Raw genomic sequence first — 27,446 nt, forward strand, 5'->3', positions numbered from 1 at the left:
ACCTAATACTAGTTCAATCAGAGAGCATCTCTGCACCTTTGAGGAGAATGCTGGGAAACAGTGACCCTCATTCCTCTGGACTACAGATGAACAAAGGATACAAGTAGTCTCAGCAACTGATGTTGTGACATGAAGAGAGAGCCTCAGGATGAAACAGACCCCATGAAAGGCAGAGAGCAGAGATGGGAAAGAAAAGGAATTCTAGGTCATCATTCTGAGTTGCTGGATCAAACCTCACCTGATGCCTGATGTCTTTACTCTAAAATAATCAGTTACATGATCCAGTCCACTCTATTTTTAAGACAGTTAGAACAGAGATTTTTATTAATGATAACCAAAATACTCCCAAGTGATAAATAGATGACAGAAGGCCAAAGAGCTTGCCTCTTCTTCTATCTCGCTCCTGGTTAGGTGGGCTGAACCCAAAGGGTCTGCCTCTGTGCCTTTCCACAGGCCTGGCCAGGCTGCAGATATTCCGAAGGCTGAGTCTAATCTGCAGTTTAGAATTCCCGCTAGCTGGTCGTTCACACTCTCGGTTCAGGGAAGTGGGTTGGCTTGTTATATGGGTCCAGAAAGCATTTTCTAGGAGGTCACTCCCACCCAACCCTCAGGAACCAATAGCACTTTGTGCATCTCTCTCAAATCACACTGACCTCACTGCTTTTTAATGACCAACACCTACATCAGGATCCCCTTTGGACTCCAAGCTTGCTGAAGGGGAGACTAAGCCTTACCTTTGGATCCCTGCACCTGGCCCCGTGTGTGACACAAGTCTGATGTTCACGGATTCTTGACCAGTGGATGAAACCATGTTTTTCCCCAATCTGCCTCCCTCTCTGATGGATCCTGTTTATTCCTGTACTTTCTTCTCTTTAAAAATTAGGATGAGGTTTCAAAGCACCGCAGACAAGATGCAAAGCATTCGCCCCTGCGTCCCCAATTTACAAACCGGGTATTTGCTCTGCTACTGTCTTCTCATAGTGCTAAGGCCTGTCCGGGACACCCACTCCCTCTCTCTGCTCACCATGGGTTCAGGGCTGCCGTGTATAAAGCCCTGGGCGAGAGGACAAGGAAGGGAAAGAGTGGAAAGACTGAGTCAGAGAAGGCTGGGGATGAAACTTGAGTCCGTTGGGCTCATCAGTCTAAAATCTCATTGACAGACAGGGAAGCTAGGGCCCTGGGAGGAGTCCTCCTCGTTCAAGGTCACTGGGACAGTCCAGCCGGGATGGGAAGGAACTCCACTTTACAAGGCAAGACCCGTGCCCCCAGAAGCTGAACCCCGCACAGACAGGAAGGTAGGCTTCGGGACGGATGGGAAGAAAGACTGGCGGAAGGCTCAGCGGCCAGACCTGGAAGCTTGCAGCCTTTCAAGGTTGAGACACTGCTCCAGTGGGAGCTCCCTTCCCAACCAAAGCCCTCGCTCGCCAACTGGGTTTGGAGTCTCTTGGCTTGTTTGTCCTTAGGGACCAGAGAAGTGACTCAGGGAAGCACTTAGTACATCGTTGGCTCTGGAGGGTGGGGTGTGACTCAGGAGCCACTCACAGAAACTCATTCATAGCCTCCTCCCTGCCCCTTCAAGCCAGGGATCCAGGGATCCGCCGCGTGAGACCCTCCCGCGGCTCTGACACTCCTGATGCGTTTCTCACGTCTCCACCTGCCCAGCCGTCTGTGTGCCGGTGGAAGACACCTGGACTGCAAACTCCTGGGCGGGGAGCCCGCTCCGCTCAGCGGCCTCATGCTTGCTTCCCTCGTGGGAGGCAGGGTCTCAGGACCCCAGATCTCCCTGACCTCCCCTGGATTCTGAGCGGGCCCACCCTCACCCAAAGCTTCCCCTGCTCTTCTGCCCTCCCCTCTCTCCCTGTGTCGTGGAAACTGTCCCCTTCTCCCCCACCCCGCCGCGACTCTTGCCGTGGAGGGTGTCTGACCTCTCTGCTCGCCCCCACCCCCTTCCTTTCCCTCCTCCTCTCTCCTCCCTCGCTCCGCCCCCAGGCCCCGCCCCTCGCCACCCCTGCCCGCGTTCCCCCCCCCACCGCCCCCCCCCCCCCCGGGCGCCCGGGCCCCCGGCCCGCCACCACCCCCTCCGCCAGCCGAGGGCTGTGCGGGCGCGGGGCGGGGGGGGAGCCCCGCGAGCCAGGCCCCCGCCCGCCCTGCGCGCCCCCTCCCCGAGCGCGCGCGCCCGGCGGCCCCCTCCGCGGCCTCCCGCTCCCCGCCTCCCCCCGCCTTCCCCTCCTCCTGGTGACGTCCGGGTCCCTGCCCGTCTGAAAACTCCGCGCCGCGGCGGTGGAGGCGGCGGCGGCGGCGGCGGAGGAGGAGGAGGAGCAGCGGCGAGCCGAGGCGGCGGCGGCGGCGGCGGCCCGAGCGCGAGCCCGAGCGGCAGCCGGCGGCCGCGGGAGCCGCGGGGAGCGCGGGGGCGGCCCGGAGCGCCCGGGGTCCCCGCGCCCCGCTCGCCCGCCGCGCTCCGAAGATGGTGGCGGCGCCGTGCGCCCGGAGGCTGGCCCGGCGCTCGCACTCGGCGCTGCTCGCGGCGCTCACCGTGCTGCTGCTGCAGACGCTGGTCGTGTGGAATTTCAGCAGCCTCGACTCCGGGGCCGGGGAGCGCCGCGGGGGCGCAGCGGCCGGCGGCGCGGAGCAGGCGGCCCCGCGCCGGGAGCGTCGGGACCTGCCCGCCGGGCCGGCCGCAGCCCGAGGCGGCGGCGGCGGCGGCGGCGGAGGACGGGGGCCCCCGGCGCGGGCGCGGGGAGGCGGCCCCGGAGAACCCCGGGCGCAGCAGCCGGCCAGCCGGGGGGCACTGCCCGCGCGGGCGCTGGTAAGATGCCCTTTCGGCTCGCGTCCCGGAGGGAGGGGGGTGTGTGTGTGAGAGAGGGAGGCAGCCCCGACCCCACGCCCCCCACGCCCCCGCCAGCCCTTGAACCCAGGGCGGCAGACTGGGACTCCCCAAGCCTGCTGGCTCCACGTCCCTTTCCCTGGAAGCCGGGGCGGGGTCCCTGCCGAGGTTCGGGGGCCGTGGGCTGCCCCATCCCGAGTCTGAGGACTGCCCCCTTGGGGTCTGGGGAAGTTATCTCCAGAGGAGGCGCTTCGGGGGTTTTCGGAGCCTGGCCGGGTTCCCGTTCCCCGTCACTCTTGCTGGGCGCCCCGACTTGCACTGTGCATGTGGGTGTTGGTGCCTCGCTCTCTGAGTGCGCGGATCGTGCCCGGGCGCCTCAGCCGCTGCTCATGGGCGGTGCTCACAGCATCTCTTCGGGTTTTTGCTGAGCTGAGTGCAGAAAACTCAGGTCCCTGCTTGGGGTCTCCTGGTCTTGTCCTGGCCTCAGCTGGGGTCTGGGATCGGTATCCCACAGCCCCAGCCGACTCCCTGAATCAGGGTTCAGCCTTGGGCGCCTGGTCTTACTTCTCGGGCTCCCGTCTGCCATCTCTGGCTGTCTGAGACTCCTGTCTCTACCTTCTCCGTCTCTAACCTTGTCCTCTCCCCGGTGCCCTCTCTGACTTTCCTCACCCTGCTCTCCAGTGATGGGGCATGCCCCCTTCTCCTGGATGATGGTTCTGCTCCCCGAGTCTCCTGTGTAGCCGATTGCCGTCACCACAGCCGTGTGTCTGACCACATCATCAGGACTTCGGCTCTCGTGGGTTTTCTTTGCTTTTCCTTGGGTGTGAACAGTCTGAGCTCTGAAACTGTTTTTTTCTGCAGATCTTCTGGGGCCATCTGGGTGTCTTCCTGTTCTGTACCCCCCGCCGCCTTTCTCCAGGGATGTCTTTCACACCTTCTCTGGGCTGTCTTGCTGAGAGCCCACTGAGCTAGGATACACAGGACAGGAGGTCAGAGTCCCCAGCTCTGGGCCAGGCTGTCACTGTCCTGTGGGTGTGAGTGACTGTCTTAAGGAATAACAACGTGCAGGGTGTCTGTCTGTATCTTCCTCATGCCATCTGCCTACAGGGATTCTCCTAGTCCTTGGGGGACATCAGATGCCAGGGGTTAGTTTTAGGATTCTTAGCCACTGACTGAATGCATAGCTGTGTCGTTTGTCGCTCTGGGAGCCCTCACTGAAGATTGTCTTCAATCACAGCGTGATGCTTTTTGATCTGTTAAACTTCTTTGGAATCGGCGGCGACCCTCGTTGCCAGAGCGCGGCTTTTTGTGGGCAGAGCAACCCCAGGACGTGATGTGACGGCATTTCACTAGCTTGTCTGCTTGGGTAGCAGGTAGATGTCTTTCCCTCATTTGTAGAGGTGGGGGGAGACTGGAGTGAGATTCCCGATGGAGAACCAGAATATTCCCAATGTCCTGTGGCCGTTTATTTACAGAGAAGAGTACTCCCAGACGCTGTCTTTGAAACTCCTGGGGTGACTTGGGATATGTTTGGGCAGAAACTCAGCGAGAGGTTCTTTCTGGATTTGGAGCCCTCCCGGAGAGTGGGGTGGAAGAGGGTTCGGGATGTGCACCATTGGCCCGGAATGGGAACGTGTAGGATGAACATGGGGGCATGGGGCGCCCTATATCCTTTGCGTCTGGGGTTCACACAGGCACCAGGAGGTATCTTTGGGTGCAGAGACCACATGTTGAAAAAAGTGGAGAGAAGGAAGGAGGCCTGGATGGCTGATTTCTTCCTGGGTCCTTGACATTTTGAGTACTCTGTCCACACCCCGTGTGTGTGTGTGTGTGTGTGTGTGTGTGTGTGTGTAATGTCCTCCTCTCTTCTCTCTGGCTGTCTACCATGCTGTGGTTAACTGTTACCTCTCCTGGATTTGTATTTTATTTTATCGGCTTGTCTGTCTCGTCTCTTTCCCCTGCCCCACGTCTACCCCCCTCACCCTGCTAGCTCCTGAAATCACAGCGCAGACACGCTGTATGGAGCCAGGGGTCGGCCCTCCCCTGGCTGTGCCCACCCAGCCCCTGCCCTTCCATGGGGCTCAAGGAGACCAGAAGAGGGCAGGCTGTTCCCAAAGTCCGATGTCGCCTGAGCTTGGGTTGCAGTCTAGGAGAGGACCAGACCTTTTCCAGAGCCCCTAAGGCCCTTGCAACATGTGGTTTCTCTGCAGACCCTGCCGGGGCTGCTGGCGGGATGCTTTGGGGTGTGGATTCAGGAGTGGGACATGAAAAAAAAATTCCCTGTGATTTTCAGGTGGCTCACTTAAAGAGCTGGTGAGACGCATGCTTGGGACATGATGCTTCATCTCTGCGCTCTGTGGAGGGTGGGGCTCGGGCGGGCTGGGCAGGGGGGGTTCTCGAAGGCAGAGGGAATCTGTCCCTCCGCCCCCCCCCCCTTGGTGGCGCTGGTGGTTGTGTCCCAAAGAGTGTCAGGCAAGCATTGCCTCTAGAGCGTTTTCTGAAACAAGACCTTGCTGCTTCCTTGTGCCCATGGCCCCAGAGCTTCCGCACTTGCACCTTCTGTGTCTGGGGAGCTGCGCCCCAGTGGAAGGACATGATTGTATTTTTGGTGCATCTTAAGAAGCCAAGAAGAAACATGCTGTTTCTCCAGCAGACAGAGTCTGTCTAGAGACAGCATGAGGATGGCCACAAGATGAGCATATCTAGAAAAGATTTCCAAGCTCCCGTGTCCCCCTCAGCCTCTTCCAAAGCTCTTAAATATTAGAATTATCAGGTGGCTTGCTGCAGAGTTGTGGCCGAGACGCCGATTCCTTTCCTGGGTCTCCAGTAAGCTGTGGATTTGTCTGTCACCTCAGAATTTATGAAACAGATGGGCTCACTTATCGAGGGAGGAAAAACACTGGGGAGAGTGTCAGAAAGCTCACACTCCAGTTTCTGAATAGACTGGGGAGAAGGGAAAGAGAGCTGTGTGTGTCAATGTCAGGAGAGTTTCTTTTCTTTCCCTTGGCCTCCAGCGAGGCCTCTGGAGGTCCCCACATTTATTGCTTGTGCCCTTAGATAAACTGCTACTCAGTAAGTTTCATTTAAGGAACCGAATTTTTAATTGCCCTCACACACATTCGTGCTTAGGATGGCGTTTCTGTGTCGGCTGACCCCTTTGAAATGTTGATTTTTCGGCAGAAATTCCGCATATTCCACATTGCTCAGATAACTCGGGACTTTTTCAGACCTTGGCAATGACTTTGAAAAATTGGTTTGCAGTATCCAGATCACCTCTGCTTTTAACAACCTGAGAGGTGTGGCTTCTGTTTCTATCCAAATGTTTCGAGACCAGAGAGAACAGAGGATATTTTATTGATGGTTTGGTTGTTTTTTTTTTCACACTCTCAATGGGGTTTTATTTTGCTTGAGCAATACATTACACTTTGTATACAGAAATACGCATCATTGAACAATATTTATCTTACTGCAAATGTTGCCATCTGCTTAATCATATACTGGAAAATATTAAATAGAGTAGATAAATAAAAGCAGAAATTATTAGACATGTAGGTGTATGTATGTCATTGTGTATATATGTTTGCTTTCCTTCCAGTCTCCTCACACTTTAGATATTCTCTCTAGTTTATTAGTTGATTAGTTTTTTTTTTTTTTTGAGAGAGAGAGAAAGAGAGAGAGCACGAATGGGGGAGGAGTCAGAGAAAGAGGGAGACACAGAATCTAAAGCAGGCTCCAAGCTCTGTGCTGTTAGCACAGAGCCTAACGTGGGGCTCAAATGCGCAAACCGTGAGATCATGACCTGAGCCAAAGCTTAACTGACTGAGCCACTCCGGGCGTCCCTAGTTCTTTTTTTTTTTAATCTTCTGAAAGTTTGCATGACAAGATACTTGCTCATCTGCAAATAAGAAGCCAAGGTGTAAGTCTCTGTTTCCTGGAGAATCATCCAACTTTGATCCATGGTCTTTATAGGAAAGGAAATATGGTGTTTTGAGTTACAGCAGACACCTGACATCCTGTGTGTGTGTGTGTGTGTGTGTGTGTGTGTGTGTTTCCCAGAAAACAAAATATTCTTAAGTATATCTCCATAGTCAGGGGCTACCCTCTCACCCAGAGCTATTTATGGTCAGTGGGGCCATAAATCTGCCTGCAGAAAGACGAAAGGTGCACATTGCCAATATAATCGGACGGCAGGCACAAGGTGCACTGTGTAAGGGCTGACCTCCTCTCTGTCTTTTGGTTAATCCTGCCCTAAGACTTGTCACTTAGGAGAACGCTCCCTTCTTTTTCTTTTTCCCTTTGCATTTCCCCATTTCTGTTGACTCTGGTCCCCATCTTTCAGAACCAAGAAGAGAAAATGAAACATAAAACATAACCTCAATCCCAACAAACTCCAAGTTCAAAGGAAAAGGCGTGGGAGCAGGAGAAAAAGTCATAGCACACGTGAAAGAGACCTCTGTGAAGTGTCCTTGGGTCTGAGACACCTGGGTTCAAATCTGGCTCTGCTCTTGGCCATCTCCATGACCTTGAGCAAATCATTCTGCTCTGCTCCTCTGAAAAGCTGGGCTGCCTCATAGGGTCATGTGAGGATGAAGTGTATTCATACATGTGAACTGATTGGGGCCTGGCACACGAAAATGCTCAAATGTGAGCTGTTGTTCTTAAAAAGAAAGTCTTAGTATGTTTGAAAGTAAGCAATTTTTCGCAATTATTCATTTTCCCATGGAAAGTGGGGTTTGAATGAAATCCAAGGCAGTAGAGTGCGTCCAACACTGCTGTGTGGGCCAGACTTGGAGAAGGATAGAATGTGCTACAGGGAGGAGCACTAATATTTATTGAGTGCCAGCTGTATGCCAAGCATCCTTGAGATGGTTTGCATAAATTATGTTATTAAATGCTCACACACACATGCAAAAAAAAAAAAAACAACCCACGATGGAAGGAGGCGCGATTCAATTTACACAAAATTCTTTGCAAATATTACCTTACTGTCTCAGCCAGTCTTCCCAGCCAGCTCTGTGGGATAGGACTGTTTCTGTTCCCATTTCACAGATGAGGAAACCGGCTCAGAGAGGTGAAGCACCTTCTCACTAAGAGCCCTGTGCTGGGGAGTCCCAGACCTGGGATCCAAACCCGGGTCCGCCTTCTTCCGATTGACCTACAGGTTTCTGAGCACCTAGTGTGTGCGGTTCTTTGAGAAACTCTTCATGCGGCCAAGCTGTTCTTGAAAATCTTGAGACCACTTTTCTCACTTCTCACCGCAGGTTTCCAAAAAATGTGCTGACCCTAGAGGAGGAGGAGGGCTGCAGCTTGCATTGAATCAGACCCCTAAACAATGACACAAATAGGGAATAGGAATAATAATGATAATGACTTTCCAGAAAGCAGTTATAAGGTACCAGGCACTGTTTTAAGCGCTTCTTCTGTATTAACTCATTTATTCCTTCAGCGAATTGTGTTACAGTTGTGACAGTTGTGACAACAGTCATGGTGCTTAATGTAACTAGGCCCTGTTCTGGGTGTTTTACAAACATTAACTCATTTCAACCTCACGCTGCAGAGGAAACTGAGGCACAGGGAGTTTCAGCGACTTTTCCAAGGTTCACAGTTAAAAATGGCAGAGGCAGGATTTAAACCCAGGCAATCTGGGCTCTTAACTCCTCTGTTCCACACCCTCCCTCTTCTAAGCATGTTGAGAAGGTCCCCAACCTTAGAATCACAATGCTTCAAGGAGGCACAGAGGTGGTTGATTCGGTCAAAATGCCCAGCCCCAAGCACGGGATTTTTATGGTCCTAGAATGGTAGGTTAACACCCTAGAGTGAAACATGCAGCGTCCATACAAGGGTTGAACTTGAACTGCTAAGTTGGCCCAGAGGAAGGAGTTTTGAACTCCGCTCTCTCTAGCCAGGAAAGGAAGGAAGGAGGGTGCAACACAGGGTTCCTTGCCCAGTGGAAATAGCCCTTCATTCATCATCAACGGGCTTCCTGCTTCTGCCCCCGCCCACTTAAACTGCTCTGTGGTTCTTTCCGGAGGAGCCCATGACTTGCCCCCGAGAGCCTGGGCGAGGCAAGGAGGTATCTCTAAGAACATGCAGGTCGATTGTCTCATGGCACTTCCTTCCGCCTGCAACAGAAACTACCCGTTTGCCCGCAGATACTCATCAGGTTGTGCCCCTCTGATACTTGTGGTTAGGGTTGCCTCCTCCCCCTACTGGAAGCCAGAGATGTTGAGAAGAGGGAGATAGGGAGGGTGGATGGGTGTCACCTTGACCCGCTCAACACTGGAGTGAGCAGGGAGACTGGTATTATTAGTATCAGGGCCTAGGAGCCCAGACAGCCAGCCAGGTAGGGAAGGAGGGCAAATAAGGGCATTTCCGAAGTCTCTTTGGGAGGAAGATCTCCCCTTTCTGGGCCCTCTTTGGGCAGTGAAATGGGTTTGTTCTGTCTCTGGCCCGGTTTGTCGCAGCCAGATGACTGCTGGCTTATCTGGGTATCTAATCCAGGCTAATGTGTCTGTGGATTCTAATGACGAGCGTTTCTCCTCCCAGGGAATCCTTTGCTGTAATCCTTGGCCAGGAGAAACACTGGTTAAGCCCAAAGGAGTCAAGCTGATGGGGTGGAGAGGTTGATGCAGGGGTCCTTTCCCCAAGGGGCGTGGCCACTGTAACTCTGATCATAACAGTGAGGAAGGTGAGCAGGATCTCTCTTCGTTGCAAGTTTGCCTTACACCAGACCCTGTAGAAGTAGGAGGAAGACGTGATCTCATGAATTCCTACAAGGTGCCACAGCTCAGTCTCCTCTGTTTTACTGATTACAAATAATAACAACTAAGGCAAGAAGTTGGATGGAAGTTGAACAGCTAAGAAGTGGCCAGTTATAGGAATTGAAGGTTGGTGGTGACTTCACATACTGTGTTCTTAATCTCTGTCCCCAGTTGAGTAAGTCCCTTGTCCCTCCCTCTCTCCTCTCACATCTGTTGATTCACAAGTGCACCTGTGATTCACAAGTCCATCTGTGCATGCATTCATCCATCCAGCCATCCATCCATCTATGCATTTATGCATCCATCTGTCTATCCTCCATCCATCCATCCATCCATCCATCCATCCTCCACTCCAACAGTGAGAGCATGGCAGGCACTCTGCCCAGCACTGCCACGACCTTTATGAACAGGACAGACGTACTCCCTGCCCTTGGGAGGATCACTGCAGTGAGCTTCCATCAGGTGAAGGGTGGCGCCGTTGCCGATACTCAGGCTATCAACAGAGAGGTTCCTTTCGCATCCTAGCCTGATTCACTGCTGGTTTCACTTCCCCAGAGTGGCCTCTTGGACACAAGAAGAAGGTATCGTCTGGACAGGTTGGGGGTCAGGAATGGTGTGATTCAGGGGCCTGGAAGCCCTCAAGTCTCCCACCAATGCCCCAAACTGCCTAGCATGAGGTCTGGACTGCTCCACTCATGGGGCTCAAGCTCTTTGTATTGCTTAATAAGGAGCCTGGAGATTAGCAGTGAGCTGCCTGAAGGTTGCAAGGGGAGCAGGTGGTCAGAGGCTGTGGGGCCTGGGAGGCGTGTCCTGTGATGTCTGCGGGCCAGAGGGAGTGCTCTGACATTTGGAGTTCATAGCATCTGAACTCCGCCATTCATATCTGTGGGACTCAGATGTGTTACTTCAGCTCTCAGGGGCCCAGTTTTCTCGTGTGCCATGCACGAACCATGAAGGCACCTACCTGGGAGGGCCTGGTGATGAGGCACAACTCTGGCCCATGATCAGTGCTCCCGTTTTCCTTCCTGATTCGTGCCCTTTGGGTAGGTTTTGTTTGGCCACACAGTATATTAAAATAAAAAGGCACTGAAGTTTGAGGATTAAGATATGCTATAAAACGATACGGATTATTGGAATTCCTTTAAAAAGTCACAAGACCTGGCAGTGCGGGGCCCACATTCTTGCTTGTTTTTCAACTGGCCGGGCTGTGGAGGGACTGTTTCTGAGACCCTCCAGATTCCTGAGACCACCCCCACCCCCAAGATCTTTTCTTTCCCCTCTTGTATCTGACTGGCCCCTTTAGGCTGTTGAATTTGTAGCCTCTCTCTGGAAGATGTCCCTGTTAAAAATAAGTGCCTGTGGTCACCTGTCAATTATCCCCATGCAGTTTATTCACAGCACTTATTTACCTGACTGCTTTTGCTTGCCTTGGGCATGATGGAGGTTTTCTTCCCTTTCTTGCAGTGGGTGAATACTCAGAAGATGCAAATTCTTACAAGGATTAGGCCATTGTGAAGGCAGCAGTCCTCAACATTCTACAAGTCTGGTAAACCAGCATGCAGAGAACATGCCGTTTTGAATGGCCTGCCTTCCCCGCACAGCCTCGCCCCACAATAGCATGTATCGGGGTGTTGAGGGCTTCCTGAGAGCTGGGCATGGCAGGTGGAAGAGTGGAACGTTCTACTGGAGCACCTTGGCTTGGATTCCAACGCTGTCAGGGACCAACTGTTACTTCTGTCTTTTTTTGTGTGCCTTTTTGGCTCTTCTGTCAGATGATTAAGCCCACTGCCCACCCTGGGTTGAGAGGACCTAATTCGATGAATAGATGAGAATGTGCTTGGTAATCCCTAGGGAACCAGGAACCAGTGAATGAGGGAAATCACTAGAGACTTCCCACCCACCCATCAGTGTGCACGTTAATTCACCAGGTCACTTGAGCTGCCGTGTGCAGGGCACTGTGCAGAGCACGTGGGGAAGACAGACGGGCCTCCACCCTTCATGGACTTGATGGTCGTGGGGCAGAGTGACCCCTAGATAAACAGAAACCAGAAAAAAGTTAAAAATCAAATTGTTACAGGGGCACCTGGGTGGCTCAGTTGATTAAGCGTCTGACTTTGGCTCTGACCTGTTCTGATCATGACTTTTGTCATGATCTCACAGTTCCTGAGTTCAGGGCCCCGCGTCAGGCTCTGTGCCGACAGCAGCCTGAAGCCTGCTTCAGATTCTGTGTCTGCTTCTCTCTCTGCTTCTTCCCTGCTTGCACCCTGTCTCTCTCTCTCTCAAAAAAAAAAAAAAAAAAAAAATACCAATTTTTTTAAATTAAAAAAAAAATCAAATTGTTACAGGCGTAGCAATGGAAGCAGTTGGGGAACTGAGAGAAAACAAGAGGCAGCTGGTGAGGATTTTTGGAGGGTGAGGTGGATTAATTTTATTTAGTTTTGGTTGATGGACACCTTTTGCCAGAGTAGCTCCAGACTGGTCCCAGGAATCCCAAGTGTGGTTTACACCCCATTTCTGATCTGCCAGTGATTAAAGCAGCTTTTTCTTTTTTTTAATAATTGTTTTAAGTTTATTTGTTTATTTTGAGAGAGACAGAGAGACAGAATCCCAAGCGGGCTATGTAGGGTCAGTGGAGAGCCCGATGTGGGATCATGACCTGAGCCCAAATCAGGAGTGGGATGCTTCACTGACTGAGCCACCCCAGCCCTTTAAAGCAGCTTTTAATAGAGTTTCTGTCCATATCTCTGCAAAATTTATTCAGTTCTGAAATTTGAGGTATATTCTTTTAAGTGTTTTTTTTAACTGAAATGTACTGCATAAACAAAAGTGCACATTATTCTAAATGCACACCTCAGTGGGTTTTCACAAACTGAACACACCCGAGTAACCCACACATCAGACCATCTACCACAGTCCCCATGCACACCGCCCCTGCTGCTTGGGTGAATGTTTTTAAAACTTGTAATGCTGTATGTTTCTTTAAACGTGTATTAGGGAAAACATACAAATATAACCGTTCAATCAAAATGACAGCTTCAGGGCTCTTAATGCTTAGCATGTGAGTAAAGCAGCGTTTAAGTACAAAAGGTTGGTTACCACGATGAAAATGCGTACGTGAGAGCACCAAGCCTTAATTGTATCCTAATGATGGCATCCGTTTTGGTGGTTAATGACAAGGAAGTGCCCGAATGACCAAAGTTTGGTAAATGTCGGGTTAACCCGCGTGAGGACACTTTGTTCCTTTGGTAAACAGCAGTGCCATTTTGTTCTGACGTTTGAGTGGAGAGGATTTAAGTCACACATTAGGAACTGTGCACTGGGTCTGAGCGGAATCTCCTTGATGTTCTCATTTGCTGCCTGTGTCGCTCCTCCAGGAATGGGGCTCCTCCGGCCCGTCTTGGGGACTTGGGTCTGGGTTCTTCATCTGCAGTTCTTAGATTCAGGCTGCACGCTGGCCTTGCATTGACTGTGTATGTCAGCCCCCCATGTGTTGTCACACATGGACTTAACCATGATGAATGCGTTCCCAGATGGGCCTGTAATGACTCCGTTAACTTAACCCCGAATCAAGACTCTCCTGTCCAGAACCAGGGTAGCAGAAACCCAGTACAGCCTGAGTAGCAATTCAAAAGGGCAGCAGAGACAGCTAATCAGTTCATAATGAGCAAGGAGACAAGCAATGAAAAGAGAGCCCAAGGATGGCCTGATAGTTTCACAAAGTCTCAGCACTCAACCAGGCTCATGTTAATAAAATAAACAAATGTTTTTGGTCACGGAGAGCTAATGTGTACATTATTTAAGGATAATATTAAAACCAGATTAGATGGGTCAAGTAACACAGTGGTTCCCTCATTAAGCATCTTCTCTTTGGAGATGTGGGAAAGTTGCTCTCTTTCTGTTTTTCTTCTTTCCTTGTGAAATGGGGCTTTATTAATTAGAGATGTAATGGGAAATCTTTTTTTCTTTTCCCCCAGACTAGTGGCTGTTTTCTGTTTATTTTTTAATGTAGGACCATGCTTTGCAGATGTTCTCTTTGAAATAAAAGCCTATTCATTGTCTCTCTTTCTCTCTCTCTTTTATCCCCAGCTCCGAAGGGGCAGCCGTTGTAAAAGACACAAACAGAGAACCCCATTTACTTGTCATCAGGCGGTTACAGAAGATTCCATCCCTGATGTAAAATACTCTCATTACCTGCTTTTTTCCCCCCCTGTAGCCCCATTGAGGGATAGTTTTTGAATTGTTGCATCTGATTCTCTCTTGTTTAGAAGACGAGGTGATGACAGTGAACGTATTAGAGAAGGTAACGCGGAGGTGGGGCGCATTCATGGAAAACGGCCGGGTTTGCAACTGGGCCTGGCCTGGATTCACTCTTCTGAGGTCAAGAGGCTGACTGCTGTTTTGACTCTCTTTTAGGGTAAAAAAAAATTAAAAAAAACAAATCATGTGGAGCAAACAAACCCTCTGTTGGAAGGACAGCAGGCGGTATGAACCCCCAACAAGAGTGGACACTTTCTAGAAAATCCCTTTGGGCCACAGATGGAATAAAGGCAGCACTGAATTCTCTTTCTCCTTCTTCTTCTTCTTTTCATTGAAAAATCTTAAATCACTGGCCAACCTTTAAGAATCAGGGATTTCAAGCAAACATCGAATTTGGGTTCCTGTTTAAAAATGTGAAGTTCTGGCCTTCCTTCCCATAGAAGTATACATTTGAGGAAAGAGAGATAGGGCTGCCCCTCCCTACTTAGGGCCCCACTCTCCAGTTTGCCCGTCTCCAACCTGCCCGTCTGCTTTGCTTAATTGTGTTACCTGGAAGACTGCAGTTAGGATTTGAGTGTATGACTGTCAGAATCACTCTGAAAAGGAGGAAGAGGCCAGTGAGGGTCACTGCTCTGGTAGATTAAACGCTTGCTGAGTTCCTGACGCCGTGCTACACGGCATCTCCTGGGCGATCTCCCCGAATCCTTACAACCACTTTATGACGCTGTCCCCATTCACAGATGAGGAAACTGAGGAATGGAGAGGGTGAAGAATTGCCCAAAGTTGCAGAGCAGTACCCTTGGCGTTTGAACCCAGGCAGTGTGATCAGGGAGCCTGTGCATCAGATGCCGTGCGTGTGACGCACAACGTTTTAACAGAGCAGCTCTGGTTAGGAATTCTTCAGAACAGCTCTGCAGGAGGGTTGGCACTGTTTGTTTGCCCATTGCATGGATAGAAATACCAAGGCCCAGCAGCGAGTGGGTCACCCAGCGTCAGACTGTGAGGGAAAGTGCAGAACATGCCCCTCTAAAGCAAGGACAGGCATGGAAACGCCTTGGACCTGGGCACTGGGGAGGTTGGCGTCTGGCTGTGGTAGGAAGTACTGTCACCAAAGCTCCCGTCATCCTGGCACACAGAACAGGGCAGGGGGGATGGCCTGTACCCTCTGCCTATCGACTTAGAGCAGAGAGGCAGCATCTGGGGGTAATATTTTGATAAGTTGCTGATTTATATTAAAATAATAATTACAGCAATCATTACAAGCATGGGTTTCAGGGAGACTCGGCTTCTGGCTGTGAGAAAAAATAATTAACTGCATATTCTCTCAGTCACACGGAAGCCAGGCTTGGCCTTTCTCCTTTGTGTGGGTCCAGCACAGGTTTCGGTGCGGGGCCGAAGGCCACATGTTTTGCCAGGTGCTGTCTCTGGTAACGCGAGTGATGGCAGATTGCCATGCGAGGAGGAACAGAACTTTGGCGAACACCGTCCTTCCCTACAAACACCGAGGAAGCAGCCTGCCTGGAATCTGATGGTAGTGCCTTCCCTTAAACCAGGAAGCGCACCTCACCCTAAAGGAAGTAGGATAACAGCTGGAGGAACAGGGATTCGAATCTACCCCGTATTAAACACTCCAGCACCGACGGGCACCTGACTAGCACAGGATTCGTAGCTAATTTCACTGGATGGCTGGGAATCTCTTTACGCTTCTGTTTTCGAAGCGGATCAAATGGGCTTGCCTTGATTTTAACAACTTTGCTAAGTTTCTCTTGAAATAGAACACACCTAGCGAAAAGGCACAAATCATAAACCAGCTCCACCAGTGGCCATGCTTGAGTAATCGGGACCTGGATCCAGAGCAGAGAGCGTGACAGCTCACCGCCCTTCCGCGCCCCGCGAAGAAATCCTTCTCCTTCCCGCTTCCAGTACCTGCGTCTCCAGGGGGAAACCCTGATCGTGATCTGACCCCGTAGGTTACTCCCGCTTCTTTGTAGAAACAGAATCATGCTGTCTGTTCAACTCTGTGCCTGGTTTGTTTTGCTTAGCATTATGTGAGATGAGAGTGTGTGAGATTCTCTCAGAACATGGCAGACTGAAGCCCCCCTAGCCAGATCTGGGTTGTCTGTTTTTTCACACAGCCTGTGGGCTAAGAATGCATTTCACGTTTGTGAGTGGTTGGGGGAAAAAAAAAAATCAAAAAAAGAATAACATCTTGGGACATGTGAAAAGTATGTGAAATCTAAATTTCAGGGTGCATACATAAAGCTTTATTGGAACACAGCCACATCCAATTCATTTACATCCTGGCTGTGGCGGTTTTGCCCTGTGATGGCAGAGTTGAGTAGTCTGGACCCAGACCACATGGCCCACAAAGCCCAAGGTCTTTACTGTCTGGCCGTCTACAAAACCTTTTGCTGACCTGTTTCCTGTACTTGTAGCTGCTCGTTCACGTTGTTGTATGGCATGTCATTGTGGAATATAACACAGTTTATATATCCATTGTGTGTATGGGCCTTTGGGAAGTTCCCAGTTTCAGGCAGAGTGCTGCTGTGAGCATTTTCATGCAGGTGTTTTCCAAAAAAAAAAAAATATATATATATATATATATATGTATAAATATATATATGTTATGTCAACATTTATGTTAGGTATATACCTAGGAGAGGAGTTGGTTTAAGCATCGCTTTTGTTTTTCATGGCTTGCTTTTCACAAGTGTATTTTAATTCGAGAGTCTTAGTTTTCCTGCTCAGTGATAACTTCTGTGTGTTGAGACTCCGGAACAAGGCTTATTTTCCAGCAGAGTAATTAGGCTTGCAAAATGGAGGGTCCGTAGAACCACCATTCTTTAATGGACTGCCGTCCTTCCAGCTCAGTACCTTCAAGGATGTTGGGAACATGCCTGACATTCACTGCTTTAGCCATTTTTGGGAATGGTGCCACCATTTAATTTCTTCTGCTGAAGCCGCATCGTCCAAATGACTCTTATCTTTATGCGGCAAAACAGGTCTGGCAGAATTAGGCAAGTTTTTCCGATGTCACTTTCTGCTCTGATTGACTTCTGTTTATCTCTTGTTGCTCTGCTTTCCTTGCTGGGAAGCAGAGGAGTACGGCTCGACGTCCCCAATCAGATCTCAAGCCCAGGGTAGCATGTGTCATTTCTCATTGAAACACTGTGCTGAAATGTGCCTTTGGGGACTGCCTACGTTGTGTGTGGCCTCAGCCTTGGAGCTGAGACCCCTCACCCCCACCCCCGAGGAGCTGCCTTGTCAGTGTCGTGGAGCAGGCGTGGGTCCTGTGTCTGTTCCTGCCCGCTCGCCCTCTTCCGAATGACGCCCCACTTTTTCTGGCAGAGACACTCCCAGGGTGGGGAGGACAACGTCAGGATTCCCCGGGATCCACCCCTCTCTCAGGGTTCCTCGGCACTGCCTGAAAAATGACTTAATATTCTTTCTGGGGCTTGTCGAACGAGCTGCGTCAGCTTCCTTTTCTAGCCAGCCCACTTTTCCCAGGCGTAAAGTCCTGCTCGCCTATAGGAGCCTGGTGGCTGGCTGTGCCCTGGCACAATGAACCCACTTTAGGAAGCTCGCCAGAGACCTGCTGCTGTGTTAGTACTCCTTTGAGAAGAAAGTTGGATTCCGTGGTGAAGGGGTTAGTGGAACTGACAGATGGTCTCAGCTATCATTTACTGTTATACCTGACTCCGTCTCTGGCAGCCTCAGTTTTAGTCTTTAAAATGGGGCTACAGGGGCACCTGGGTGGCTCAGTCGGTTGAGTGTCCGACTTTGGCTCAGGTCATGATCTCTCGGTCCGTGAGTTCGAGCCCCGCGTCGGGCTCTGTGTTGCCGGCTCAGAGCCTGGAGCCTGCTTCGGATTCTGTGTCTCCCTCTCTCTGACCCTCCCCCACTCATGCTCTTTCTCTCTCTGTCGAAAATAAATAAACATTAAAAAAAATTAAGTTAGCTCGTCATTTAAAAAAAAATAATAATAAAATAAAATGGGGCTACAGTACATCAGTGCCATTGTGGGTGTGATTCCTGAGTGTGGGATTCCTAGATCAGACACCCTTAATCCTTAAGTGTAGTTCTGGGCCCCCCACCAAGTTAATGGTTTGTTTACCTCTTTTATAAAGGGGTGTGTGTGTGTGTGTGTGTGTGTGTGTGTGTGTGTCTGTTTGTCTGTCTGTCTGAAGCTATGTTTATTCTAGGGGATAGCCTTTTCTTTTTATTTATTTTTAAGTTTTTATTTATTTATTATAAGAGAGAAAACAGGGGAGGGGCAGAGAAAGATGGAGAGAGAGAGAATCCCAAGCAGGCTCCACACTGTCCGCACAGAGCCCGATGTGGGGCTCGATCCCACTAACCGTGAGATCATGACGTGAGCTGAAATCGAGTTGAACGCTTAACCTACTGAGCCACCCAGGCACCCCAGCCTTTTCTTTTTAAAGGCTATTGTCTAGGTGTGTTAAGATACAGTAATTAAAATTTGAAATTCATTTGTCTCAAGAAATCTAGTAGATTTCAAAAGTAGAAATCTGTCAGGCCACACTCATAAAACAATAAGATACATTTATTTTATTAAAAAAATTTTTTTTAACATTTATTCATTTTTGAGAGACAGAGTGCGAGCAGGGGAGGGGCAGAGAGAGAGGGAGACACAGAATCCGAAGCAGGCTCCAGGCTCTGAGCTGTCAGCACAGAGCCCGATGCGGGGCTCGAACTCACGGACCGCGAGATCGTGACCTGAGCTGAAGTCGGATGCTCAACAGAGTGAGCCACCCAGGCGCCCCTAATAAGATACATTTAAAACTAGCCTCTCAGAGGCAGTCACTGAGAAATTCAAACAAAGAGGGGCGCCTGTGTGGCTCAGTCAGTTGGGCATCTGACTTCTGCTCAGGTCATGATCTCATGGTTAGTGAGTTTGAGCCCCATGTCTGGCTCTGTGCTGACACCTTGGAGCCTAGAGCCTGCTTCAGATTTTGTGTCTTCTTCTCTGTCTCTGCCCCTTTGCCACTCTCTCTCTGTTTCTCTCTCTCTGAAAAATAAACATTAAAAAACAAAAAAAAAAAGAAGAAAGAAAGAAACCTCTTCTAAATAACTGTCAAATCAGAGAAGAAACCAACCTGGAATTTCTGATCATGGGGTGATTAATGCAAATAAGAACAGCTCATTTCAAAACCCATGGGATGAGGCTAGCCCTGGGCCCAGAGGAAAATTTATAGCCTATTTCAAAGGCACTTTAGTTTTTGACGTGAAATGTGAAAGATTAAAATGATTAGCACACGAGCCCACTTTTTATTTTAGTTTATTTTTTTAATCATTGAGAATAAACAGAAAGTAGGAAAGGGCCATAAATGAAAATAAAAACAGCACTTCATGAAACAGCATGCAAGCATACAGGCATTGCACTGAGATCCCCTCAGGACTCTGAAGCACAGAGTGTTGGTCTGGTTCCTCCCGGAACCTCCCGGAACCTGGTTCCTCCTCTGCAGTTGTGGAGTCTGTGAATGGGCCGCGGGTTCCTTGTTCCTAAGTGGGTGCTCAGTGCTTGTGTTGAGGCTGTTGGACGAAGGAAGCAGTGAGGAACAAGGGGAGCCCGTGCAGTTCGAAGTTACCTGGGCCAGTGGGTGCGATGTTGTCTCGAAACCTGCCCACATCGAGGCAGAGCAAACCTTGTGTCCTTTTTCTCCTACTGGCCTCCTTCCTCCCGAATAAGAAGGCTGGCTGGGCCTGCCTGGGTCTTGTAAACGCCAGCATTCTCCTTGTCTTGGCGTTCGCTACCTGCCGGGTTTGGGTGGGGACTGGAGAGTGGTCCCTGGGCAGATGGCTAAGAGGCATCTTTCCCATTAAGCACAGAGCTCGCTCCGTGCAGCAGAAAGGGGATGCCGGCCTGGTGAGCAGGGGGTTTACTTCGGCATATTCCCAGCAACATCCGTTGGCGATCTCCCAGGTATCGTGTTCTAAAACTTTTACACGAGTACATGGCTGTGTAGATTTGCCCCGGGCGTTCACCCGTGCTGTTTCCTTCAGCAGATGTCACCGAGGGCCTGTTGTGTGCCAGGCACTATGCTAGAAGCACTGAATAAAACAGGGTCCCTGCCTGCCACTAGCTCAGCTCATGTCCCGGTGGAGGGGACCAATCAGTAAAGGAAGGGGTCACCTGGACAGGCTTGTCCAAGGAGGTGACATTTATGAAGAAACAAATAGAAGGTGGTCACACGTGGATCAGAGGAAGGGAGAGGGGGACAGAATGTGACCTTCGTGAGCAAGGGCATACACGTCATCTGGGGACGGACAAAGCCAGGGGCTGCAGGAAACTCCCGGCCACTATAAAGTGGTCTCTGACCGGTGCTCCCCGCAGCTCTGTTAGTGGACTCATCCTCCCTGTTGCCCTAAAACCTAAAAACATCGACTGGTTTAGACATTATGTGCTTTGGAGGTGGAACCCAGCAGATGAAAAAAGTTGACTGTCAATTGTACAAAACCATTCTGGCTCCAGTGATCTTTCCAGAGCTTTTCTGCCGTGACTGCGACTCTCTGTCCAAGAGAAACACTCCTGCCTTTGCAGGGGCTTTTCTGATCGCCGCCTGCCCCTTCAGAACGACGTCCCTTTTCTCTCCCTCCACCTCCACATCAGAACTCCCCTGTCCTATGCTGCATTCTTCTTTTTTTTTTTTTTTATGAAATATATTGTCAAATTGGTTTCCATACAGCACCCAGTGCTCATCCCAACAGGTGCCCTCCTCAGTGCCCATCACCCACTTTCCCCTCCCTCCCACCCCCATCAACCCTCAGTTTGTTCTCAGTTTTTTTAAGAGTCTCTTATGGTTTGCCTCCTTCCCTGTCTGTAACTTTTTTTTCCCTCTTCCCCTCCCCCATGGTCTTCTGTTAAGTTTCTTAGGATCCACATGTGAGTGAAAACATATGGTATCTGTCTTTCTCTCACTGACTTATTCCACTTAGCATAATACCCTCCAGTTCCATCCATGTTGCTACAAATGGCCAGATTTCATTCTTTCTCATTGCCAAGTAGTATTCCATTGTATATATAAACCACGTCTTCTTTATCCATTTGTCAGTTGATGGACATTCAGTCTCTTTCCGTAATTTGGCTGTGTTGAAAGTGCTGCTATAAACATTGGGGTACAAGTGACCCTATGCATCAGCACTCCTGTATCCCCTGGGTAAATTCCTAGCAGTGCTATTCCTGGGTCATAGGGTAGATCTATTTTTAATTTTCTGAGGAACCTCCACACTGTTTTCCAGAGTGGCTGCACCAGTTTGCATTCCCACCAACAGTGCAAGAGGGTTCCCATTTCTCCACATCCTCTCCAGCATCTATAGTCCCCTGATTTGTTCATTTTGGCCACTCTGACTGGCGTGAGGTGGTATCTGAGTGTGGTTTTGATTTGTATTTCCCTGATGAGGAGAGACGTTGAGCATCTTTTCATGTGCCTGTTGGCCATCTGGATGTCTTCTTTAGAGAAGTGTCTATTCATGTTGTCTGCCCATTTCTTCGCTGGATTATTTGTTTTTCAGGTGTGGAGTTTGGTGAGCTCTTTATAGATTTTGGATACTAGCCCTTTGTCCGCTATGTCATTTGCAAATATCTTCTCCCATTCCATCGGTTGCCTTTTAGTTTTGTTGGTTGTTTCCTTTGCTGTGCAGAAGCTTTTTATCTTCATGAGGTCCCAATAGTTCATTTTTGCTTTTAATTCCATTGCCCTTGGGGATGTGTCAAGTAAGAAATTGCTGCGGCTGAGGTCAGAGAGCTTTTTCCCTGCTTTCTCCTCTAGGGTTTTGATGGTTTCCTGTCTCACATTCAGGTCCTTTATCCATTTTCAGTTTGTTTTTGTGAATGGTGTAGGAAAGTGGTCTAGTTTCACCCTTCTGCATGTTGCTGTCCAGGTCTCCCACTGTGCTGCATTCTTGAGCCATTTGATAGTGGCATCCTGCACGCACCCCAGCCTGATGGCATTAACCCAGATCGATGGCAGAGAGAAAGGACAGCTGGCCCTGGGCCTGGTGGCAGTGTCTACACGTCGTGGGGGCTGTGCTGTGTGGGGATCACTTACACACTTTACAAAGTAGATCTGGACTTCCAGGAGTCAGGACAACTGGGGACCAGCCCCGCTCTGTGTCTCACTTTGTGGGGTTTTGGGTAGCCTCTCAGGGCCATTCTGTCCCCATCTTTAAAATGGACTAAGGGAGGGGTGCCTGGATGGCTCAGTCAGTTAAGCGTCCAACTTCAGCTCAGATCATAATCTCACAGTTCATGGGTTCGAGCCCCATGTAGGGCTGTGTGCTGACAGCTTGGAGCCTGGAGCCTGCTTCAGATTTCTGTCTCCCTCTCTCTCTGCCCCTTCCCTGCTCACGCTTGGGGTCTCTCTCTCTCTCAAAAATATATACACACTAAAAAAAATTTTTTTTAATGGTCTAAGGGATTTCTGGGTCCCTTACACTCCCCAGTTTTAGGTCTTTTATGGTTTTCTCTGCCCAAGTTACACACCTCTTCCCTCGTTCCAGCCGTGACCTTCACCCCACAGAGGGACTTACTAGGAGCCTTACCTACCATGTGTACAGGTGGCTGTTCTCGTGTGGCTGTGTGCAGAAAAGGGCCTCATTCCCCCCAGAATCTACCCCCTTCTGCCTGACGATAAACTCCAGTCTCTTAAGACCTTACTGCCATTCCCCATTACCTTCAGAGTTGTTCTCTGGCCCACTAACTCCGTCAGGGGACCCCTCAGGGCTAGAACAGTGAATGGCACATAGTCGTTGCTCAGTAAACATTTTCGTTTCCTTCAGAAACTGCATGAAAGATCAGATGATGAGATACTCTGAAACCCAGAGCTGTGGAACCCTGCTTTAAAGAGATTTTAAGATCCAAAGGCCAAAGATTCCTCTAGAACTTAGAATCATGTGTTGTTCTGTGGTTTCTTCTCAGCTCCTCAACCATCCTGACAGCACCTTAAGGTTTACCGTGTGTCGTTAGTAGCTGATACAGAGGTCTGTGGTTGATGTTGCTGCTGCTGCTGCAGGGTGATAACAATTAAATAATAATAACAGCAATTAATAGCAGGTGCCATTTATTAACCACCCCCCACGTGTCAAGCATTTTACTTTTAATGCTTGCCTGTGATGTGAGCATTGTTGGTCACTGTTTTGTGGAGAGAGGAAGTGGGGCCCAGAGAGGGGAAGTGGCTTCCCCAAGGCTGCACAGCTGGTGAGAGGCAGAGCTGCATTGTAACCCAGGCAGGCTGGCCCAGAGCCACCCTTAACCACCAAGTGACCTAATGCTCCGTCCTCTTGATGTGATTGTAGATTGGCTGGGACAAGGTGGCGCGGGGGAGGGTCTCCTCTCCCATCTTCTGGCCCTGCCCCTACCCTCCTGCGGGTGGGGGAGGCCTCGGCGGTCCAGGCCTGGCAGGTTTCCAGTCTCCTGCCCTCTTCAGGCTCTCCCGTTCTCCAAGCCCACAGATGGGGCAGGTGAGAGGCTGACTGCTCAGATCGGAGCCTTTACCCAGGCTGGGGCTGCACACTTGTCCCCTCCCCGCCTTGGACAGCTCAGCTGGCCCCACACGGACGCATCAGGAGAGCACAGAAGAGAGGCAGGAACGTGGCCTCGCCCTAGGGAGAAGGGGGTGTGCTCTCCGGGCTCAGAGGAACCATTTTCTGTGTGTGTGTGTGTGTGTGTGTGTGTGTGTGAGCGGGGACGCGGTGTGACATTTGTATGGCACTCTGCTCCCCCTCCCCCGCACATCCTTGTCTGACTTGGGGGTGGGGGTGGGGTGCGGTACAAGGGACTAACTAGGCAAGCAGGTGGATTCTGCTGCGGGTTCCCATCCAGGCTCTGTCACTAACCAGCTGTGTAAGTTTAGGCAAGTTAGGCCGAGTCTCTGTGCCTCAGTTTGTTTCGTCTGTAAAACGAAGGGGTAACGGTATCTACCATCATGGAGGCTCTTTGGGAGAAATAGATGAGCCGATACAAGTAGCTCACTTAGCACGGGGCCTGGGCACATAATAACCACCATAAAGTGCTTGCTAGTGTTGTTCCCTCTAGTCTTTGTGGGAAGAGGAGGACAAGGACGAGGATGAGGAACCGGGAGGCAAGGCTCTCGGCTTGTCCGTCCAACCTTCAGAGTGGTAGGGACAGGATCCTGTTCCCAGCTCAGCTGTGAGTGGCCGTGTGGCCTTGATCTAGTCACATAACCTCCTCGTACCTGCTTTCTCACCTAAATTCAAGGCAGTGATTATAACCAGGATGAATTTTACCAGTTGGTGTGCATGCTTCTTTAATGGTTCCTAACACACCCCAGTGTCCCCCAAACTGGTAGGAAATCCATGATGCCTCTGGCAAGCGCACAGGGTCTTAGGATTAAGTAAAGACGCCATGGTATCTGTGATGTATGAAGCAAGGCATGAGGGTTTTTGCATGCACCGTTTTATGTCATCCTTACCATAGCCCTGAGGGCTAAGTACTGTTACTCTCCCATTTTACAGACATGGAAGCTGAGGCTCAGAGCAAAGGTGGCTTGCATGGAATCACGCTTGTTTAAGCGGCAGAACGTGAAAGTCTCTTCCAGGGTGTCGGGTAACGTCCCTCCTCTTCCCGGGACGTGAGAATGTGGTCCTGAAGACAGACTCAAGTTTTTTTGGGGGGGAAAATGCTAATGGTGGTCTTAATGGTTCGTAAGCCGCTGCCAAGTAGCAAATGTCCTTGACCATGAACTTGGCAGGGTGACAGCATGTCTGAGAGACCCTCACGAGTCTGAACACAATGTTTTCAGAGCCCGAAGCACTTTGTAAAATAATGTGGATTCATCCCAGAGCCTGGCACAGGGTCTGGAATTCTTGAGCCCTGTTTTCCACTTGGATTAAACTGAGGTCAGATATACTGCCCCAAAGCCCACAGTGAGTCATGCAGCCCCTGATGTCAGGGCACCGCCCAGGGTGGAGGTGGGTAGTGGGCTTTGGGGGTCTTTGGCGACAGGAGGAGGTAAACAGCGGGCTGCCTGGCAGCTTGGAGCAAGGCTGTTGGGTAGAGTCCAGAAATTATCTTGCTAACAGTGACAGTCTATGAGTTTGTGGGAAGCGAGGTCGTGAATAATTGATTGCCGCTAACTGAGTTGTGAAAACCATTTTCAGAGATTCCAATCTGCAGGCTCGCCGAGGGAGGGAGTACACAGGCACGAGGGCTCCCTTGTCCTTCGAGGCCCGGGGACATTCTGAGGCTCCTTCTCATCTGCCCAGGGAGCTCGGCCATGGCCCTTGGACCAGGATGTGGTGCTGGCGGCCCGAGCCCTGGGGAGGGGCCACCTGTGCGGTGGGTGGGGAGGCCTGGCCTCCCTTCTTGCGCTGTTCCCCGCTGAGGGTCGCTTGAGCCTGCCTTCCAGGTGTCTCAAACTCAGAGCGATCCCTGGGTCTTTAGAAGGGTTCCATGGAGATGCAGACTTCAGGGCCCTCCTCCCACCCCCCTCCTGCCTAAGCAGCTGTAGAACCCAGAGCACATGCAGTGGGAGCACGGTGCTTTCTGAGCATCACATTTTGGGGCCTTTGTAGCCCACCTCGTTTCTAGAAGAGGCAACATTGCCTAGTCATTAGAAACTGAGGGCTTGAATCCTGGAAGCCCTTGCTGTTTGTATGAGCTTGGACCAGTCGTATTCTCTCTCTCTGCCTCAGTGTTCCATCTGTAAAATGGGGATGCCAGTGGTCCCTACTTCAGAAGGGTAACAATTAAATAGGTTTGCTCTTAAACATAAAAATAAACATATGCCTATATAAAATAAAGCTCCAGCTGTTACCTTATCTGGCCCCCTTACAGCCCTGTGAGGAAGGCAGGATGAGAACGGATGGGCAGATGAGGTGATACAGGCAGAAGAGATGCGGTGTGGTTCCAAAGGCCGCACCACTGGTTTAAAGATGGAGAATTGGTGCTTCTCAGCCTTTTTGTCAGGAAGGTGAGGATGGATGAATCTGGTGAAAGAAGGAGAAAAGATGGAATGAACCAGGAGGAGCCCAGGGTGGAGAAGGTAGGGAGGCCTTGATACTTCTTGTGGGTTTTCAGCCTGGTCTGGTGGACCTCTCTGTTTTAGGCTGCTACATGGTGCCATGGTGCCTTTATGTGTTAGAGAAAAGTGCCTACTCTAGGTAGAGGCCTGGCTTGGCCAGAAAACAATGTTTGTGCCTAAGAGAGGTGTTCCTTCTTCCGAACAGTGCAGTGCTGGACTGTGGGGCATGGCTAGATTTCTCCCTCACTGGGAACACTGTGCAGTGCCCAACCTGCACAACTGTACATGGTGGCCTTGTATAGGACATCAACCTGTATTCAATAACAGGTGGTCGCTTTGCTCTCTCACTTACAAGCCTAAAGGGCTATTCCAGGTTTCTCCTATCTGTGGGTGCTCACCTGCCTACATTTTCATTCGGGAGTTGGATCAGACTCTCAAGCATCCCTCCAGAGGCTGACATTGTGCACGACATCACCATGAGGTCTGGCACCTCCCAGATTGCTGTCTTCCCGCTAGTGTCCAAACTTCCTAAGAGTCCCCCCTCTTTATCCTGTTAAAAATAAACACCGTTTTCTTCGCTCCCTTCAGCTGCTGAATTGTGCCCTGGAGAACAAGCGTTTGTGTTTCCTCGCAAAGGCTCCAAAGGGAGAGGAATAAACAAACTGTAAACAGCTGTTTCTCCTCTGGTGACAGGATTCAGACAATAGACCCTCGGAGGGTATTAATCAGTTGCCTTTTCTGCGGCAACTTTGCATCGCGGGGCCGCTGAGGAGCCTCCATGCTGGGTGCGACTTCCTGAACGAGCAGGGGGAGCCTCTCGACAGAGTCCTGGGCAGGCCCGGTGGCAGGCACCACCTCCACACAGCTCCGTGTGGGCCTGGTGCACTTTGCAAACAGATGTCCACGCAGCTGTTGGGAAGGCTCCCAGCTTTCCTCGCCGGGAACCTCTCGACAGGGATCCTTGGGTAGAAAAGCGGCCTCCACCTGACTCCCTTTGTGTGGCCGCCCTCTTGCTTTGAAAATGGACAACGTGCATTCAAATACCCTTCATCCAACAAATATTTATCGAGCACCTGCTCTGTGCCAGGAAGCACTGTGCTAGGTTCTTGCGTTAAGTCGCTGATCAGTACTAAGTTCAAGAGGTATTTATTGAGTACCTACTATATGCAGGCTCTGTTCCGGGTTCTTGGGAATACGCCTGTGGACATTTACAAACCGATACCCTTCCTTCATCTATTCATTCCTTGAACTCATAGTCCCAGAAATATTTTCTGAGCACCTGCTATGTGCCAGGCACTGTCCTAGGTACTTGAAGAAAAATAATGAACAAGATGGACAAGGTCCCTACATAGTCTAGCAGCGGAGGCTAGGCCATCAATCATAAATATATAAATAGGATCCGTTCGGGAAGCGTGCTTATGAAAGTGAAAAAGACATATGTGATGGAGGGGGCGCAGGCTTAGCTGGGATGATGGAGGAGGCGTCTCTGATGAGGTGGGCGTGTGCACACACCTGAACTTGAGGAGGAACCAGCTGAGGAGATAGCTTTCCAGGCAGGGGGTGCAGCAAGGGCAGAGACTGGACCAAATTTGGGATTTATAG

The 27,446-nt window shown here is 50.5% G+C and overlaps 1 protein-coding gene across 1 annotated transcript in view; it reads left to right on the top strand.

The window, feature by feature from the left end:
- Nucleotides 1-2,296: 2,296 nt before the first annotated feature.
- The window catches only part of XYLT1 (xylosyltransferase 1), a 306,120-nt gene continuing 280,970 nt past the window's right edge, over nucleotides 2,297-27,446 (top strand). The window contains exon 1 of the mRNA XM_027042948.2: nucleotides 2,297-2,806. Within this exon, the coding sequence (XP_026898749.2) occupies nucleotides 2,465-2,806 (342 nt within the window). The 5' untranslated portion in view covers nucleotides 2,297-2,464. The remainder of the gene's footprint in view (nucleotides 2,807-27,446) is intronic.

This window comes from Acinonyx jubatus, chromosome E3 (genome assembly GCF_027475565.1).
Source record: "Acinonyx jubatus isolate Ajub_Pintada_27869175 chromosome E3, VMU_Ajub_asm_v1.0, whole genome shotgun sequence".
In the NCBI taxonomy this organism is placed as follows: domain Eukaryota; kingdom Metazoa; phylum Chordata; class Mammalia; order Carnivora; family Felidae; genus Acinonyx; species Acinonyx jubatus.